The 17,594-nt window shown below is 36.9% G+C and overlaps 2 protein-coding genes and 1 long non-coding RNA gene across 3 annotated transcripts; all 3 read left to right on the top strand.

Moving 5' to 3' along the window:
• Positions 1-982, top strand: LOC140012800 (probable LRR receptor-like serine/threonine-protein kinase At3g47570). Its single transcript, XM_072061112.1, has 3 exons — positions 1-127; positions 192-399; positions 961-982. The coding sequence occupies exons 1-3, from the start codon at positions 1-3 to the stop codon at positions 980-982; spliced, it is 357 nt and encodes a 118-aa protein (XP_071917213.1).
• A 598-nt stretch (positions 983-1,580) lies between these two features.
• On the top strand, positions 1,581-5,641 carry LOC140012606 (putative receptor-like protein kinase At3g47110). The gene is made up of 2 exons (XM_072060872.1): positions 1,581-4,497; positions 4,777-5,641. The coding sequence occupies exons 1-2, from the start codon at positions 1,779-1,781 to the stop codon at positions 5,178-5,180; spliced, it is 3,123 nt and encodes a 1,040-aa protein (XP_071916973.1). The 5' UTR covers positions 1,581-1,778; the 3' UTR covers positions 5,181-5,641.
• Positions 5,642-12,558: 6,917 nt separating this feature from the next.
• LOC113702720 (uncharacterized) lies at positions 12,559-15,371 on the top strand. The gene is made up of 2 exons (XR_011819744.1): positions 12,559-12,803; positions 15,103-15,371. It is a non-coding gene; the product is annotated as an uncharacterized lncRNA (long non-coding RNA).
• Positions 15,372-17,594: the final 2,223 nt, after the last annotated feature.

Here is a 17,594-nt window from a genome sequence, read left to right as displayed (position 1 = left end):
ATGAATAAAAAACATGTGTTTTACACCAGTATTGATTCCAAGGGTGATGAATTCAAAGCTCTAGCCTATGAGTTTATGGAAAATGGAAATCTGGACGTGGTTGCATCCTGCATAGACAACCAATCTGGCAACAAACTCAAGACGCCTTAATCTTTCCCAGAAGCTGAACATTGCAATTGATGCGGCTTCAGCATTGCAGTATCTTCACAACCACTGTAAAGCAGAGATTGTTCATTGTGATCTCAAACCATGTAAAATTCTTCTTGACAATGATCTTGTTGCTCGTGTGGGTGATTTTGGATTGGCAATGCTTCTCCCAGAAACCATCAACAGATCTTCCGAGCAAGGAACCAGCAGTAATATTTGCTGTAAAAGGATCAATCAGTTATGCAGCCACAGGTATTTTCAAATTTTTATGGTCAAGATGTTATTGGCAGTTGAACTCACTCTGTTTTTCATTGTGAGGCAGAGTACTCAATTCTGTTTTCCATTGTGAAGCAGAATATAGAACTTTTAGGAGGTACAATCACTGTTGTCTTTTTTTTTTCCCTTCTCAATTTTGTCATGTCACACTTTCTCTCCGCTCATATCATTTAGCGTATTTGGAATAAATTTTTTGAATCACTTTTAACTCATTCTTCAATTATATATATATATATATGCATATATGTATATGTGCGTGTGTGTATATAGATTTATATATATGTATGTATAAGCTGGAAGTTATTGCTTCTATATTTTAGAAAAGCAATTTCATTCTTGATATAGTCTTATAAGCTAACTCATTCTATTATTCAGAATATATTTTAGCCAAAAGAAATAATAAAACAAAACAAAAGTTATGTGTTGTGCTCAGTAGCATGGAAAAGGATGTCTTCTTGCAGGTACTAATGCATGGAAAAGAATGTCAATATGCCTTAATCCTTTTTCCTTAAAAGGATGTCTCCTTTCTTCTTGCAGGTACTATGCTTTATTGTTCTAACCGGTTTGTCATATTAGTAAATATTGTAGATAAAAAAATTTTGTCTTATCGTACAAGATATAGAGTCCACCTAAAAAAAAAAATACCAGCTCTCTCTAAATAGAGTCCACCTATAAAAAAAAAAAAAAAAGACTCCAAATCATGACATTTCTAAACAATAAATAAACTATGAAAATTCCTAAAATTAACATGAAAATTATATGGATGCAAAATGGTAAACCACAAAAATATCGACCTGAGTGCATGAAATACGATGAATTTATCTAATATGAACAGTTGAGTAGCTATTAAGTCATGATTGCTTTGTCATTAACAATGAATAGAAGTTCCCATGGCTAAGGGTCTCCGGTATTGGAAAATGCTTCATCAACAGTACACAATGAATATTTGCACTAATCACGATCATGATGAATATTCAATGAATTTCTAATTTTTATTGAGAAAGAATTTGTGCACGAGGAAGAAAGATGATCGAGCAAATTCTTTCCGTTTCATTAAAGATCTTGGGACCACCAAATTGTTTCATCTCTCATGTTTTGAGAAAAAAAAAAAACTTTTCTGACCATTTCTGTAAATTAGTCATGGTCGATATGCGTAAATTGCAAGTTGGTGGAAGCTTACTGACCATTTCTGTATTAAGTTCTGACAACGAGGTTTAGCTCATTTTCCGCAGAAAATTAGTTCCAATTGTGTGGGCTATACACAAGATTCTATAACAGCTCAAACATTATTGTTCCCATTCCGCAGAAACTTTTATCATTCAATCATCAGTTTGTAGCCAATCCCAACAAAGACCATGTGGGGACTTCGCTCATCGACATTAGCAACCATTTTTCTCCTACTCTCAGTTGCCATGACCTTTTCAGTAAGCCATGTTTCAGCTTCCAAAAAATTTCAAAATGAGACTGATCGCCTGGCTCTGCTTGAATTCAAGAATCAGATATATGATGACCCGTTTGGAGTCCTGAATTCCTGGAACCATTCACAACACCATTGTCAGTGGGAAGGAGTCACCTGCAGTACTCGACATCAAAGGGTGACGGCCTTGACTCTAAGGGATAAGCAGTTGTCTGGAACCATATCTCCTCATGTCGGAAATCTCAGCTTCATGAGGTTCATCCAACTTGGGGAGAATCAATTCCATGGTGGGATTCCCCAAGAATTCGGTCGCCTCTTCAGGCTGAGAGTCTTGAACCTGTCAAGTAACGCAATCAGTGGAAAAATCCCAGCAAACCTGAGCTACTGCTCAGAGTTGATAACACTTAGCCTAAGGGAGAATAAGCTAGAAGGCAAGATTCCTATTGATCAGCTGAGCAATTTGAAGAAGCTTGAAAAGTTAAATCTTTTATCAAACAATTTGACGGGACAGATTCCCTCTTCCATTGGGAACTTATCATCATTGATCCGAATCGGTCTCGACTTGAACAATCTGGAGGGAAATTTGCCCATGGAGATGGGGCTCTTAAGGTTGGTTCTGTTAGCAGCTGCTGAAAATAAACTATCTGGTATAATCCCTGCCTCCATCTTTAATAGTTCAGCCATTACTGTCATTTCAGTGACCGGCAATTCCTTTCATGGCAATCTCCCAACCAACATAGGTCTCACCCTACCAAATCTACAAATGTTGTATGTTGGGGGGAACAACATGTATGGAAACTTTCCAACTTCAATCACTAATGCTTCTGGGCTTGAGGTACTCGATCTTGCTAGAAATAATTTTAAAGGCCAAATCCCAACTAATTTAGGAGATCTTACAAATCTTCAATTATTAAATCTTGCTCTTAATTTCTTTGGGAATAATTCTACCGGAGACTTGGACTTTATTGCATCAGTGACCAACTGCAGTAATCTCAGAAATCTTTCCTTGAGTGGCAATAAATTTGGAGGTAATATACCTAGAGTCATGGCCAATCTCTCAAATCAACTCACAGAACTACTCCTGGGGGGAAATCAACTGTCAGGAACCATTCCAGAAGGGTTTGGAAAATTTGTCAACCTATATCTCCTTGGCCTTGAATTAAACTCTCTTTCAGGGGTCATTCCAAGAGATTTTGACAAATTACAAAATTTGCAATTTCTAAGTCTAGACCAAAATGAGTTGTCAGGACAGATAGTCTCTACCCTATGCAATGCCACAGGTCTATACCGTCTGGACTTATCATTTAACCAGTTTGAAGGGGGCAATATATTTGACAATGTTCTTATGAACTGTCAAAATTTGCAATATCTGGATATGTCTCAAAACAACTTCACTGGAATTATATCACCTCATTTTTTGCAGACGCACTCATCACTGATGTACATGAAAATAGGTGAAAATTCGTTTAGTGGTTCTCTGCCTCCAGAAGTTGGAAAGCTTATACATTTGGTGGATTTCAATGTTTCCCACAACCAACTTGCTGGAGGTATACCCATATCACTTGCTGACTGTTCAGATCTGGAGAATCTTTATATGCAATCCAATTTTTTCCAAGGAACAATTCCACCAAATTTGGCTTCTTTGAAGAGCATCCAGCAAGTAGACCTTTCAAGTAATAACTTGACTGGTCCAATACCAAAAGAACTTGAGAAGCTTCAGTTTTTGAGCTACTTAAATCTTTCCCACAATGACATCGAGGGTGAGATACCAAACACAGGAGTTTTCAGCAATGCGAGTCAAATATCATTGATTGGCAACAAAAAACTCTGTGGAGGCATTCCAGAATTGGAGTTCCCACCTTGCCCAGTGATTAAGGGGAAAAACAGAGGAAAGCTGAAGGTTGTCATATTGCTGTCCATTGTTTTACCAGCAACGCTTCTGGTTCTCGGTGCATTGTTGTTGTATTTCTTCGTTTGTCAAAAAGGAGAAAGAAGAATGGCGGCAGGATTCTCTACCATGCCTACAAGAGTTGATAAGCTCTTACAAATTTCTTACCATGAACTTCTTCGTGCAACTTCTGGATTTTCTCCAGAAAACTTAATTGGTTCAGGAAATTTTGGATCTGTCTACGAAGGAAGGCTAGAAAAACATGGCAACAAGCTTGTAGCAGTTAAAGTTCTTGATCTTCAAAAGAACGGAGCTTCGAAAAGTTTTAAGGCCGAGTGCAAAGCATTGAGAAATATTCGCCATAGAAACCTCGTTTCTATCGTGAGTTATTGCTCCAGTATTGATTCCAAGGGTGATGAATTCAAAGCTCTAGTCTATGAGTTGATGGGAAATGGAAATCTGGACCTGTGGCTGCATCCTTCAGAGACAACTGATCAGGCAACAAGCTCAAGAAGTCTTAATCTTCTTCAGAAGCTAAATATTGCAATTGATGTGGCTTCAGCATTGCAATATCTTCACGACCACTGCGAAGCTGAGATTGTTCACTGTGATCTAAAACCAAGTAACATTCTTCTTGACAATGATCTTGTTGCTCATGTGGGTGATTTTGGATTGGCAAGGCTTCTCCCAAAACCCGTCCACACTTCTTCCGAGCAAAGAACCAGCAGTACCATTGCCATAAAAGGATCAATCGGTTATGCAGCTCCAGGTAATCATAATTTACAACCTTTTTATGGTCAAGATGTTACTTAATTGTGCACAGAAATATAGAACTTTTGGGACATTTAATTCTTTTTAATTTTTTTATTATAATTACGATGAGATCTCTAATCACTGATGCATAGTAGCTAATTTTAGTTAAGTCACTTTGTTATAAAAGAAGGTCCATTATGCCCCAATCTAACATTTGATTAATTTTAATCACTTAGTTTTTTTATAGTTTTTATTTGACTACCCAATAATAACATGTCTAGAAACAAAATCTCAGAGTATGGAATGGGTCTTGCGGCATCCACTCAAGGGGATGTCTACAGCTATGGCATTCTTTTGCTAGAGATTATTACAGGAAAGAGGCCAACAGATGATATATTCGTGGGCGACCTTGATCTACATAACTATGTTAATGGGGCTTTGCATGAACGAGTTCCTGAGATTGTGGACCCGTTGCTTCTTCTTGAAGGAGATGAAAACAGAAATATGACTCCTGGAGGGAAAACTATTAATGTTGGAAGAGAGATTGATTGCATTATTTCCCTATTGAAAATTGGACTCAAGTGCTCTGCACGATTACCAAATGACAGGATGCATATGAATGAAGTTGTCCGAAAATTACATCTCATTAAAGATGTTTTCCTTGGTGTCAGGGTGTATCAAGAAAATTTTGAAGCTTAATATCTACAGGTATACTCAAGAATTTAATACAACCCACAAGTTGAAGTTCATTTTTTCTTTATTAGGTAAAGAATTTTATTCTAGACATAGGCTTGCAAGCTAACTCGTTCTACCAGTCAAAATCTATTCCAGTCCAAAAAAAAGAGAAAAAAAATCAAAAGCTATGGGTCGTGCTCACTAATGCATGGTAAAAGATGGCTTCTCATACTAATGCATGAATTCTTGATTTGCAGCTGCTTACAGGTCCTTTGGCTTTTTATTTGAAAAAATAAAATAAATGGATGATTCAAACATAGTCCTATAGTCTTTCTTTATAAGAATTAGATGTTCTTGGAGGCAGTCAATAGGCTCAATTCTGCTTGAACATCTTAATGCTTCCATATTATGCTTGGATCTAGTGCTTGAATAATATGCAATACATTATACTTACAATGCATAGTCTTGCTCCCACTTTCTTTGAATTTTGATTTTGCTACTATATGAAAATGTCAGTTACTATGAGAACAGCATAAGGGGATAAAAGGAGAGGATCAATTGTACAATAAATTCATATGTTCCCTTACTACCATATCCATGTATTGCTCAAATAAGTCACCTTGCCTCTTAAAGCTATGGATCTAGCCATGGTGGGGCTCATACTTTGATGCCATATCTTGATGATTTTGAATGTAAAATGTTAGTAGGGCCTAGTAAGTAACCTAGGCAATATCGGGTTGAAAGAAAAGTTAAAGAAGGAAGTGAAGGGGAAGGAGAAATTAAAAAAAAAGGATAAAATGTTAAATAATTGGAGGAACTGCCAAGAAGAAAAAAAATCAGAAGGGAAAAGGATTTTTAAGTGAACAATTTATCTATGTGCAAGTCGCATCCTCTGGCTCTGGCAGCCCAACTTAGGGTCAAAATTCGCGAGAAGCACAAATTGGGTAAGGTATCAATTGGGAACATTCTACCATCGTAGTAATAACAGACTCCATTAGCAGGGAAAAAGGAAAAGCAAAAAAGTGTATAGGGGGCAAACTGCAATGTTTTAACAAAACTTTGCTTTTTTTGGAGGGAATGTTTTGACAAAATTAGTTTATGAAGCAATGTGAAATACCAACTTATATGAAGGTGGACTTTGTTGCTTTGATAATATCATTAAGTATTAATCTTTTTTACACTGTTAATTGTTAATGTATGTATTTACGAGTTTAGATGTATGTCACATTTATCTCAGTTTGAATTTAAATATTAAACTTTGCAAGTATCTAAAACTTGCTAGCCTATATACCAACAATGATTTGTTCGTTAAACAATCGCTTGTCAGTTTGAATTAAAATATCAAACTTTGCAAGTATCAAACCTTCTAACCTTTATACTAACAATGATTTGTTCGTTAAACAATCCCATTTTCAGCATTGCTATTTAAGCTCTTACTTGTGTTAATTCTACTTTGCACTCTTTACTCCAACTATCATTTGCATCCTTAAACTACGCTTTGCTCTCTAAACTATAAATTTTGTCCAACTTAAATACAATTCTTCCCGAAATGCTCAAAATTAACAGAATAATTCCCGTATTCCGTTAACTTATCATTTTCACTAAAATTAACCAGATGTATTGGTACCTAAATATCAATTCAGAAACCCTTAAAACCTCTTAAAAATCAAACATTATTTTCTTTTTCTTCCTTTGTTCTTGCATTTCTTCTTATTTCCTTTCTACTACCAGACAGAAGGTACCACCATCGCCTGCAGCATACAATCAATAGTTTAGCCAAGTCTAACACCAGAATCAATAATATGCATATCTCTCCATCATTGAAAACCAATATCCACATAATCATCTGCTGCAAAACGAATCCAAAGGAAATTAAAGACCATCTATGCTCCCAAAAATGCTTCGATCTCACACTCAACATTACCCACAATTAATACAACCCTACCTTCAAATCTAGCGGCACCCTGCTTCCAATTTCCACTTTCAATTTACAGCAAAAGGTCCAAATTTTCTGGAAACCCACAAAACCATGTCCAAAAAAAAACCAAGAAATGTTGATAATGTTGAAGAACAAGAGTCATTTGCGGTCAATGTCAAAATTGATTGAAAATGGGGTGTGATAAATTTTTCCTAACTGCATCTGACTTTTAGAATTCCTCGACTAATTTTTTTTGGTGTAACCAATTTCATGGATAACCTAGGTTTGAAAATTCTAGCACCGTTAGATTGGTTTCGTGGTTGTTATTTGAGATCCTCAGTACCCTTGAACCTTAGTGACAGCAACTTTTCATCTCTGCTAGTTGTATGTCAAGAAACTCGTCCAGAAATCACTATTCTAGACACTGCTAAAATTTAAAATGCCTTATCTTAGAGTTTGGGCCTATATTGACGGGCAAGACACCGCTTGCGGCTTGGATTTCAACAAATTAGAAATTTTTGCCAATTTTTTGGAGATTAAAATTTGAGTTGGAAAGGTGAGAGAGTTAGATTATTGGGTGGGCTGGTGAGGAGTAGAACAAGGAGAAGGGATCATTAAATTAAGACGAACAAGAAAGAATGAGTAGACGAAGGTACAACAAAAGAATCGTCATTGGATTGAGAGGATTTTTTTTTTTGGGTCTCATGAATTTACATTTTTGTCCCTAAAATATTTTGTTTCATTTCAGTTACACTCATAAGTCAACGGAATGTGATAATTATTATTCTAGTAGTATCAGTTTTCTTTCGCGTTCCGTCTAAGAATTGCATTGAAGTGGGACGGAATTTATAATTTAGGGAGTAGAGTGTTTCATTTCTAAAATTGAGTTTAAAGGGTGCAAAATGAAATTAACCCTTCTTGCTCCCCTTCGTTCTTGCTTTCCTGCATCCCCAGCTCAACTCATCTTGCTAGTATAATAATCCCAGCATCCAACTTTCCCTCTCATATTTCTTCAACTATATATTAACCGATCTCAACTCCGCTGCGGCGGTCCTTTTTGGACGGAAACCGAGACGTTTACCGAAGCTGTATGTATGCATCAATACCTGTTAATCTCTCCATAGATTATCCATGGAAGACAAAGAAACAGAGTTCCTCTGTAAACTCATAGCAAACCATCTCTTTTTAGCCCAATTCGAGCCACTTCGGGCGACTTTACGTAGTCTCCGAGTCCGAAGCCCGGAGCTTGCCCGATCAATTTTGCAAACAATTGTAGCCAAAGGTGGCCGCTTCGACTCAGTCCTCTGGTCTCACCATTCCTGCCCTTCCCCATCCCTCCTCGCCTTTTTGTCAACCCTCGAACTTTTGCAATTCAATGAACCCGTTCTGGGGCTCTGGTCGTTCGACGAAAATAGCTTGAAATTGAGGGCTGAGTTCTTGTTGTATGTGCAAATTGTAAGTTACAGGGTGGTGGAGAGTGTTAAAAAGCATGTAGAGTTGAATGGAATTCAGGGAAATGAAGGCGGCTTTAGAAATTTCAATATCCCGGTTGAGTTTTTGGCGAAAGAGGACGGTTTCAGGATTTTGGACGAGGAAAATGGTAAGTGTTTGTGGGTTTTGGATAGGATTTCTAATGTGGGTTTGAGCCGATTGAGGCCGGACATGATGGTAGTAGAGGGAGAGGGGGAGAGGGAGGGGGTTGTAGAATCTGTTGAGGAGATTGGGGAAGAGGAAATGATGGTTTTGAAGAGGGTAATTTTGGAAAATGCAGAGGTTTTTGATGTGTTGTGTGTGAATATTGAGAAACAGCTGGGTATGATTCAGAAGGATGATTCAGGGATGGCAATTACATTGAGGACGGAAGGGAAACGAATGGAGGTGGAGGATAGGGTGTTTAGGTTGGCGCAAAGATGTGTCCAGATTGTGCTTTTAGATGCTATGAAGGAATTATTGGACAAGAATGAGCTGGATGGGGTGGTTTCTCATTTATTTGGATTTTGGTGTGGCGGGTGATAGGGTGTTAATTGCTAGTAATTTTGTTGTTAATTTCCCCTTTTATTCTTGCCAAATATTGTTTTAATTATTAATATTTACTTATATTTGGTATTGGGACTTAATTTCAGGAACAAAGCAGAAAATTACCAAAAAGGAGGGACTTTTATGGGAAATGGAGACTTCTAAGGACCTTGGACTCTTGAATTGGTGGGGACCACAAGCTAGTGAAAGGCATTTTTTCATTTTGGCCTTTCAAAGAAAGCAACGTAGAGAGACTTGGACCAAGAAGTAATTTGGAGGCTTTGTCCACATGTGTGGGAACCACAGGAAATAGCTTTTAGGCTTCTTTCTTTTGGCTTTTTAAGGGAAGACGTACAGAAGCAAAAGAAGATCTTTCTTTTTTTTAGACGGCTCTAGTTTAGCTTTCAGGATAGCTTTAGTTTTTCTTTCTTCTCACTGGCCTCTGACACACGCCAGGTGTTTGACAATATTTTCCAACAGGAAAAACACCATTTATCCCTTGTTTTCTGGTAAAAAACCGCAATGCCTTTGCAATCCATTAATTCGTGTGGTGATTTAATTATGCGGCGTGGTTAAGCTTTCCTTCTAGCCGAGGGATCAACTGACGAATTGGTTAACGTTTACTGTGAGATCTAAATCGTTTTTAATTATTTTCTTCATTTATTAGTAGTTATATGTTCCCTGATTTTAATTGTTATAGCCTTATGTATGATTGATTAGTGCGCAATAATTGATTATTCACGTAAGCTATTTTGCTAAATTGAGGTAATTGAATCCGTAATTGTTCGTTATCTCTACCTCAGTAGCAACTGGCGTAATTGGGATTATGTCAGGGGAGCATATGATCTAGTTTAAACAAACCCTCGTAGCGTGTTTGTTAGTTAGGATTGGGCCTTTCTAATTATTAATGCAATCTAGAAATTAAATCCTACGGTCGTACCTAGAATTGTTTTTGGGTTAGAGAAATAGCTAACGGTCGTACCTTAGCTATCGATAAATTAAGGAAGGGTTGGTTGTTTAGCGCGTGCGAGACAACTATAACCAATCTATTAATAAATGTTGGAATTATCTGTGATTCGATGATCAGTGCATGAACCATTTCTGAAGTGTACCCTTGGCTAGAGTTTCTCCAATTATTTCTTCAAATTAATTATTTTCTGCAGTTACTTTATTTTTAGCATTTAACCGTGAAAACCCCCATTTGTCTTGATTCGAAAAGGAATAAATTTCTCTCCAGTCCCTGAGGAGACGACCCTGCTTACCACTGTCTACTAGTTAGTGAATTCAGTTAAATAATTAATTCAAGTATATCGGATTAAGCAAACTCTTTGGGAACAGGATGAATCAAGTAACCCATTGCACACCTAGAGTCCCTGCTCCAGTACTAGAATTGATTATTGACTGCTTCAGGTGGTAGTTAGGTTTTATTTATTATTATTGCACAGGTTCGGCACCGGTCAGCGGACATGGACTACTGGTATGTGCAGTTGTGATTTTACCAATATGGTTGATTTTTTTTTTTTAATAATGTTGTAATCTTTATTTTCCTTTAATGTTTTATCGAGATTAATTGGAGTTTATGCTGGTGATTTTTGGTTGAATATGATTTTGATTGAAAATCAGAAGTAGAAAGTGGAATTTTGTTGGCTCTGGTAGATGATCACATTAATCCATTTTTGCCTTCTCAGCTCATCGAAATTCCAAATACCATGTGGGCATTTACGTGAGAATTTAATAGTCACAAATTGTGGTTCAATTTTTCTATTAGATAAACGATTTTTTTTTATTGACCAGTCTTGCAAGCTAACTCAGTTCTACTATTCAGAATCTATTTTAGCCAAAAAAAAAAAAAAGTTATGTGTTGTGCTTCGGAAAATGATGAGTTTGTTTGGATAAGAGTTTATTTGGATGATTTATTTGAGATAATTACTATAGCACTTTTTGTAATGTGATATATATGAAATAAAAAGATGATTGGAAAGATAAAAAAGTGGTTGGAATTTGTGAAGTAAATTATTTTACTTCAAATCTTCTTAATCCAAACACGCCCGATGTCTTCTTGCAGGTACTAATGCATAAAATCTGGATTTGCAGCTGTTTGTTGGTTTGAATCTCCGAGCTGAAGTTGCCAGTTGTGTGAGCAGATAAAGAAGACACCTTTGGCTTTCTTTCTAGGAACTGGATGTTTTGAAAGATGGTCAATTGGCTCAATTCTGCTTGAACATCTTTTTACTCCTGTATTCTACAATAAATCTTATGTTTCCATAGTATTGATTTTGCAATGTTGAATGTTGATTTTGCAATCATATGAAATCTTAGTCACAATGTGGACGACATAAAGGGGGTAGAAGGCAGGAATCAATTGCACAATAAAGCCATATGTTCCCTTGCTAGCACATCCATACATTGCCCGATCAAGTTAAGGTGGTCATAAAAAAAATCATTTAGTATTAAATTACATGATAATGATATCCATCATCACCTGCATAATCAGTCAGTATGTACTAACCTTTTTTATTTTTGTTCCTATTTTGTTGGGGGTGCTCAAAAAGGTTATGCAATAATAGTAAATACCTCATTTTGCCCATTTTATTCAATTTCATTGATACGCACGACGGATCTTTTGTGCTACTTTCTGTTTCACTTTTGACAGGTTGTCGAAGCCTGTGCAATAATAAATACCTGCTCAAACTAAAAGTAATTTCTGTAGATAGTGGTGAGCAGGGTCGAATCCACAGGGACTGGGAATAATTGTTTCTTTTCAAATTCACTAGAATCAAGATAATACTAATTAAAGATCTAGCCAAGAGATAACTTCAGCAATGGTTCACCTAATTGATCATCGATAAGCAAAGGCAATTCCAATTATTTACTAATAAATAGGTTATAACTGCCAAACAAGCGATGACAGTCAACCCCTCTGTGAGGACCCATAATTTTATTATTTCAAAATATTGTTAAATTGGTCATTTTAAAAATATTTCGTACTCGAGTTACCCAAAAAAAAAAATAAATAAAAATAAAATAAAATATACTAAAGTACATGAATTTCTCGAAAATAAATTTTTCCGCTTGGTTCTTTACGCGCATATTATTTTAATGCCCAAATTTATTCAAGATGAATTGCTTATCGTGATTTTTATTGTTATATATACATACTTGGATTATCATATTTTAGAGTTTTAGAATCGAATAAGTTGAATTTCCAAGTTCAAACAAGAAAACCCTTAAGTTTGACCTTTATACGCGCGCGTGCCGAAAAGGCACCGACAGGCACATTAATTTGATTAATTGGAGATTTTAAGAACATGATATTAGACTACTAGTAATATACTATTAATGTACTAGGGAAATTACCTCAGAGGTTTAGTGCACAAAAGTTGCAAACGAGCGCGAAAATTGGACACGCAAAGACCCTAAACGGACCTAGCATGAGTTGACACTTAGACTTAACCATTAAGTCACCAATTCTCTCCACTTTCATTACAATACCTGATTTCACTCTCTCTCCTCTCGTCACTCTCTAGTTGGCCGAAGATGGGAAGAAACAAATCTAGCCAAAATCCTCACAAACTTGCTTCAATCCACTTCCAAATTTCATCATCCATTAGAGGGCTTTGATCCTAGCTTGGAAGAGGGGGCTGTTCATCGGTTTTCTTGGAGGAATTTCAGTCAAGATTTCTGCCCTAAAGCTGTCCAACTAAGTTCTTGAGGTAACTCACCCACCCACACTTCAATCTTGCAAAATTATAGCTCAAATGGAGCGAAAGGTAGCATGGGTTTGCAACCTATGGCAGAATTTTGGTTGATTGGTTGATTAATTATTTGATTGCAATTTCATGACATGTTGGACGGCTTGAGGATGCTTATTGGTGGCTGATTTGATGAATTAACATGTTTTGGTTGCTGATATTGTGCTATGTTACATGTATATAGAATGATTGATGGAATGAAGTTGGAAGAAAGTTAGAAATTTGGAGAATGTACTGTCTGAAATTTCTGACTTGCTGCCGACTTTCTTGTTTGCTGCTGCCCTGTAATTTCGAAAATTTTCTGGTGCAAATTGAGCTTCCAAATTGGTGTAGATATGTTGTGCTATGTGTATTGTGGATGTCTACCAAAAATCAACCGAAATGGTTGGTTAAATTTTGAGTTACAAGTAAAGAAGCAAAACTGGAACAAGCTCCAGAATTTTCTGACCAGCAACATTTGTGTAGCTATAACGTTTTGCTCGTTGATCGAAATGGAGTGCCATTTGTGGCATTTGAAATTAGACTCTTAGAGCTTTAAAATGGTACCAAGCTCATTTTCTAGTTCGTCCCGAGCGATTCGTGGCGAGTTTTGAAAGTTGGCTGCCTGTTTATTACTGTTCATCCGAGACTGTCCAGAAAATTCATTTTGTTGCTTGATTTTGAACCGCTTATGTCTGGATTTTGGAAATGATTTCTTCTACACAAATATAGCCTTGTAAACCTAGTTTCTAAAGCCACCAGCCATTTTCAATTTCACTGAGAATCGAGTGAGATACGGCCTAATTAGCGAAGTGCTTTAAATCTGGAAAATTTCTGGAAAGGCCAACAGTCCAGGAATTTTAGCGAACTTCAACTTTTTATTTCTTGAGCTAGGAACATCGGAATCGAGTTCCGTTTTTTTTATTTGAAACCTGGATTGGAAATTTACATGCATGTCAAATTTCAAAGGCTGGTTTTGATTCTATGATTTTGGCAAAAATTCCAAAGTTATTGGAAAAACTTGGACTGTTTTGACCTATCTTCAATGCATAGTAAACTTTCTTGGAGAAATTGACTTGTTTCTGAGTTGATTCTTGGAAAGTGACCCTCTGTAAAGTTGTTATGCTTCGAATGAAGTTTTTGACGGTGTAAAATTTTCCATTTTTAGACTTTCCGAACTTCCGGATTGATTTTTCTAAGAATGACTCGAAAAGTGAAAATTTCCAATTTGAACCTAAATGTTCTTTTAAGGGCCTAGGTTACATTTTTACAACTCTTAGAGCATTTCAAACCTATTTTCATGGTGAACTTGAGTTCACCTATCACTTGAGACCTCATTTGAAAGTCGGTTCCTTATGAACTGAAATACTTTGGAAACTGGAATATTGGAGTCAAAATTGACTGTTTCTTTTCTTTACACGAATATTGTATGGCCTGGAATTTGATATACAATGCATTATTGCATACCTTCAGGATCTCAAGAGGACTTCGAGGGAACTCCCGGCGAAGCGTCTTAGAGCTAATTTCTCAAACTTTGATTTTTGATACTTGATGAGTATCAAGTGCATGTGAAGTGTATAAATGAAATGATTCTTGTACTTGCTAGTTAATGAGGCTAGGGCGTACTTTATCGCCCTTGTCCTATCTTTCATGAAATTGCTTGCTTGATAAGTGATACGTGTTACATGTGAATGCAAATTAAAGTGTTTTTCGTGAGCATTGAGCGGCAGAATGTATCATGCCCTTTTAGGGTAGGAGGTACCGCTCATCCCGTCTCAATGCTATGACCAAATCTTGTCGATTGGAGCTTCGTCTCATCGACCTAAAAGTGAATGGGGGGGACGCCCCAACCCATTGGCTAGCCTTGTAACTCGAGCCGGCAAGGGCTTGGTCGAGAAACTTGGTGAACCTTGGGAAGTGTTATAGCTTGATCCAAATAAGGGATCTTGCTAGGTATACTTGTTAAGTGATACCACCTACATGCTTGTTTGGTTACGGATCCAAGAGGGTGTCATGGTGGCTGGAGGTAGTAAGTGGAGTTCTACATGGATAACTGTGAAAGTTGACGGAGGGTCAACTACCTGAGCTTGGATCGCATGTGGATTAGCTCCTGAGAGCTCCCGTATCCTTTTATTGTGATTAAATTCCCTAATTGCTTAATGTTTCGCAGTTACTTGTTACTCGAGTTATTGCTTCATATTGTGTCTTTGCTAGCATGCTTGCATGTTTTTCCCTTGGCCTCACTGAGCGTTAGCTCACCCCAATTTGTTTTCCTTAACAGGTTTGGAATTGGAAGTTCTGAGGCTTAATTAGTGACCCCCAAAAATAATTTTTCCCCATAGGGCACGAGGCCAAAGAAAGCGCTTGTATTAAGTTATTAGTGCCTGAAGGGATATCTCATATATAATTTGAATTCGATTCACTTGATAAGTATTTGATGTAATTATTTGAGAGCTGAGGACTTTTGTCTTATTCGGGGAATGATACCCTTACTTGAGATTTGTAATGTATCTTATCTCATTCTAAGTTTAAAAAATGTTATTTTGTTTATTCTTGAGGTTGTACCCTATGTTATTGGATGTGAGTGATGTATTTTAATTGAGAACTGTAGTGAGTCCCGGCGAGAGTCCCGGCGAGAGTTGGGCAGGCGGTCCGCCAAGTCCTTTGGTTCGCCTTAGGGGGAGGTGGGGCTGTCACACCCTCCTTACTGTGTCGATGATTAAGGTACGCCCGTTAATCACTGCTCTAATTGAGAAATAATCTTAGGTACGCCCATAGAATTTAATTCCCCAATTGCCTTACATATTAGAGGAGCCCTATTCTAACCAAATAACGCACTACCAGGGTTATTTTAGATTAGCCCGCGTATTCCCCTGACACAAACCCAATCATGCCAGTTATCATTATTTTGAAACAATTAAACAATTACGGATTTAACACCTCAATTGATAATAGATTATTAAATTAACTAATTATCCGGATCCAAAACAATCAATTAATTAAACAACCATAAGCACTGCAATCAGGGAATATGCAAATACCAATAAATAAGAGAAAAAGATAAAATTAAATCGATCTCACAATTTTAGATGACCCAAAGCATCCGTTGTCCAACTAATTATCCGGATCCAAAACAATCAATTAATTAAACAACCATAAGCACTGCAATCAGGGAATATGCAAATACCAATAAATAAGAGAAAAAGATAAAATTAAATCGATCTCACAATTTTAGATGACCCAAAGCATCCGTTGTCCCTTGACTAGAGTGAGAGAATTAGTTCATATTTGATGAACTAAACCCACAAGAAATTGTAAAGAGAGCCGCAGCTATTGTCCCTTGAAATTGGGGAAATTCAATCCGTCCAACTCAATGAGAAAAAGCATGCTATAGAAAAGTAATTACTAGTCTTCCTATGGCTCACGGAGGAGAACTACTACCAAAAAGCAAAAGAAGGAAAAGTCAAACTCTATGCTACCAAGTGTCTCTACTAAAAATGAAGAAGAAAAGTCAAAAGCTAAAAACTCCAAAGTATTGCCTCCTCTCCTGTGCGGCAGCCTCCCCTCAAGGGGAAGAAGAAGCTCCCTTTTTTCCTACGCAATTTTCCTATATAAAGTAGTGCTTCTTGCGGCGGCTCCTGTGCGGAAAAATGAAGACTTCGTCCCAATTTGCCCAACAAGGGCTCACGTTTTTGTTGTTCCAAAAATGCCCCTAGGACAAGCTCTATCATCTGGACTCTTTTTCTGTCAAATTAGAACCTGTTATTATATTTTCGTTCTACTCCCTGAAATAAATGCAAAATACTAAAAGTGAGTAGAATCCCGCAATTAATCCACATCAAATCAGGTAATAGAAGAAATTAATTATAAAATAAATGATAAAATTCCAACCTATCAATTCCCCCCACACCTAAACCATGCTTGTCCTCAAGCATAAGAATAGTAAACGAACACCAAAATTTGATAGTGACTATTGCTCTATCCAACAAATTGCCAAGATACCAAGAAAAATAATAATCAAGCATCAATGGTCAAGTCCAAGAAATATCACTCCGGTTAGTTTCTAAACCACAAACTCCTCTAATTTCAGGTTAGCTAATCTAAGAAAAAGGAATGACGCACAACATTTATCAGCAAATGGTCCAACTATTAACCAAAATCTCAACATTAAATCCATAATTCGGCAAGCTGACTTTTATTACACACTAACACAACCTTCACTTTTTTCACATTTTTTTTTCTACTTTTCTCTCTTTTTTTTTTTTGATTCTCTTTTTTTTTTTCTCAATAGTAACAAAAGACTTAGTCGCTAGCCATTAGAGCCTTTTGACGCGAACTCCAACATTGGCCAGATGAAGGAGCCCCGGTTACTCAGCTTCTATCGCCACGTGACCACGTACTCATAGGAATTACTACCTTTTGACGCGAGAATCAACACTTTTAGGTGCAGATCCCCGGTTATTCAGTAGTAACTAATAGCGGAGTACAGTCAAGTTTATTCATAGCTAAAAATCACAAAAACTCAATATAACACAAGAACCAAAAGAAAACTTGCATCAGCTAGCCTCATTTTCAAACATGGAGAACTAAAGTTAATAACCGGACCAATTCACATGAAAATGCCAATAATCATTCCCTATGCCTAGGAAAGTTAACCAAAAATTATAAGAGTAAAACAATCATCGATATTTACCAAAGAGATATTTTTGGATTCAACCACATTAACTTGATACCCTTTTATTATTAAAATTGGCAAAAGTAGAAATAGAGACA

Source organism: Coffea arabica, chromosome 8e (genome assembly GCF_036785885.1).
Source record: "Coffea arabica cultivar ET-39 chromosome 8e, Coffea Arabica ET-39 HiFi, whole genome shotgun sequence".
Taxonomy (NCBI): domain Eukaryota; kingdom Viridiplantae; phylum Streptophyta; class Magnoliopsida; order Gentianales; family Rubiaceae; genus Coffea; species Coffea arabica.
Note: the sequence above shows the minus strand (reverse complement) of the source record. Positions and strands in the feature narration are given on the sequence as shown.

Bases quoted from the DNA above. Each gene is read 5' to 3' on its own strand.
- LOC140012606 (XM_072060872.1), top strand. From the start codon at position 1,779: ATGTGGGGACTTCGCTCATCGACATTAGCAACCATTTTTCTCCTACTC. The intron at 4,498-4,776 runs GTAATCATAATT...ACAAAATCTCAG, and splicing joins AATCGGTTATGCAGCTCCAG to AGTATGGAATGGGTCTTGCG.
- LOC140012800 (XM_072061112.1), top strand. From the start codon at position 1: ATGAATAAAAAACATGTGTTTTACACCAGTATTGATTCCAAGGGTGAT. The intron at 128-191 runs GCAACAAACTCA...ATGCGGCTTCAG, and splicing joins CTGCATAGACAACCAATCTG to CATTGCAGTATCTTCACAAC. The intron at 400-960 runs GTATTTTCAAAT...TTCTTCTTGCAG, and splicing joins AATCAGTTATGCAGCCACAG to GTACTATGCTTTATTGTTCT.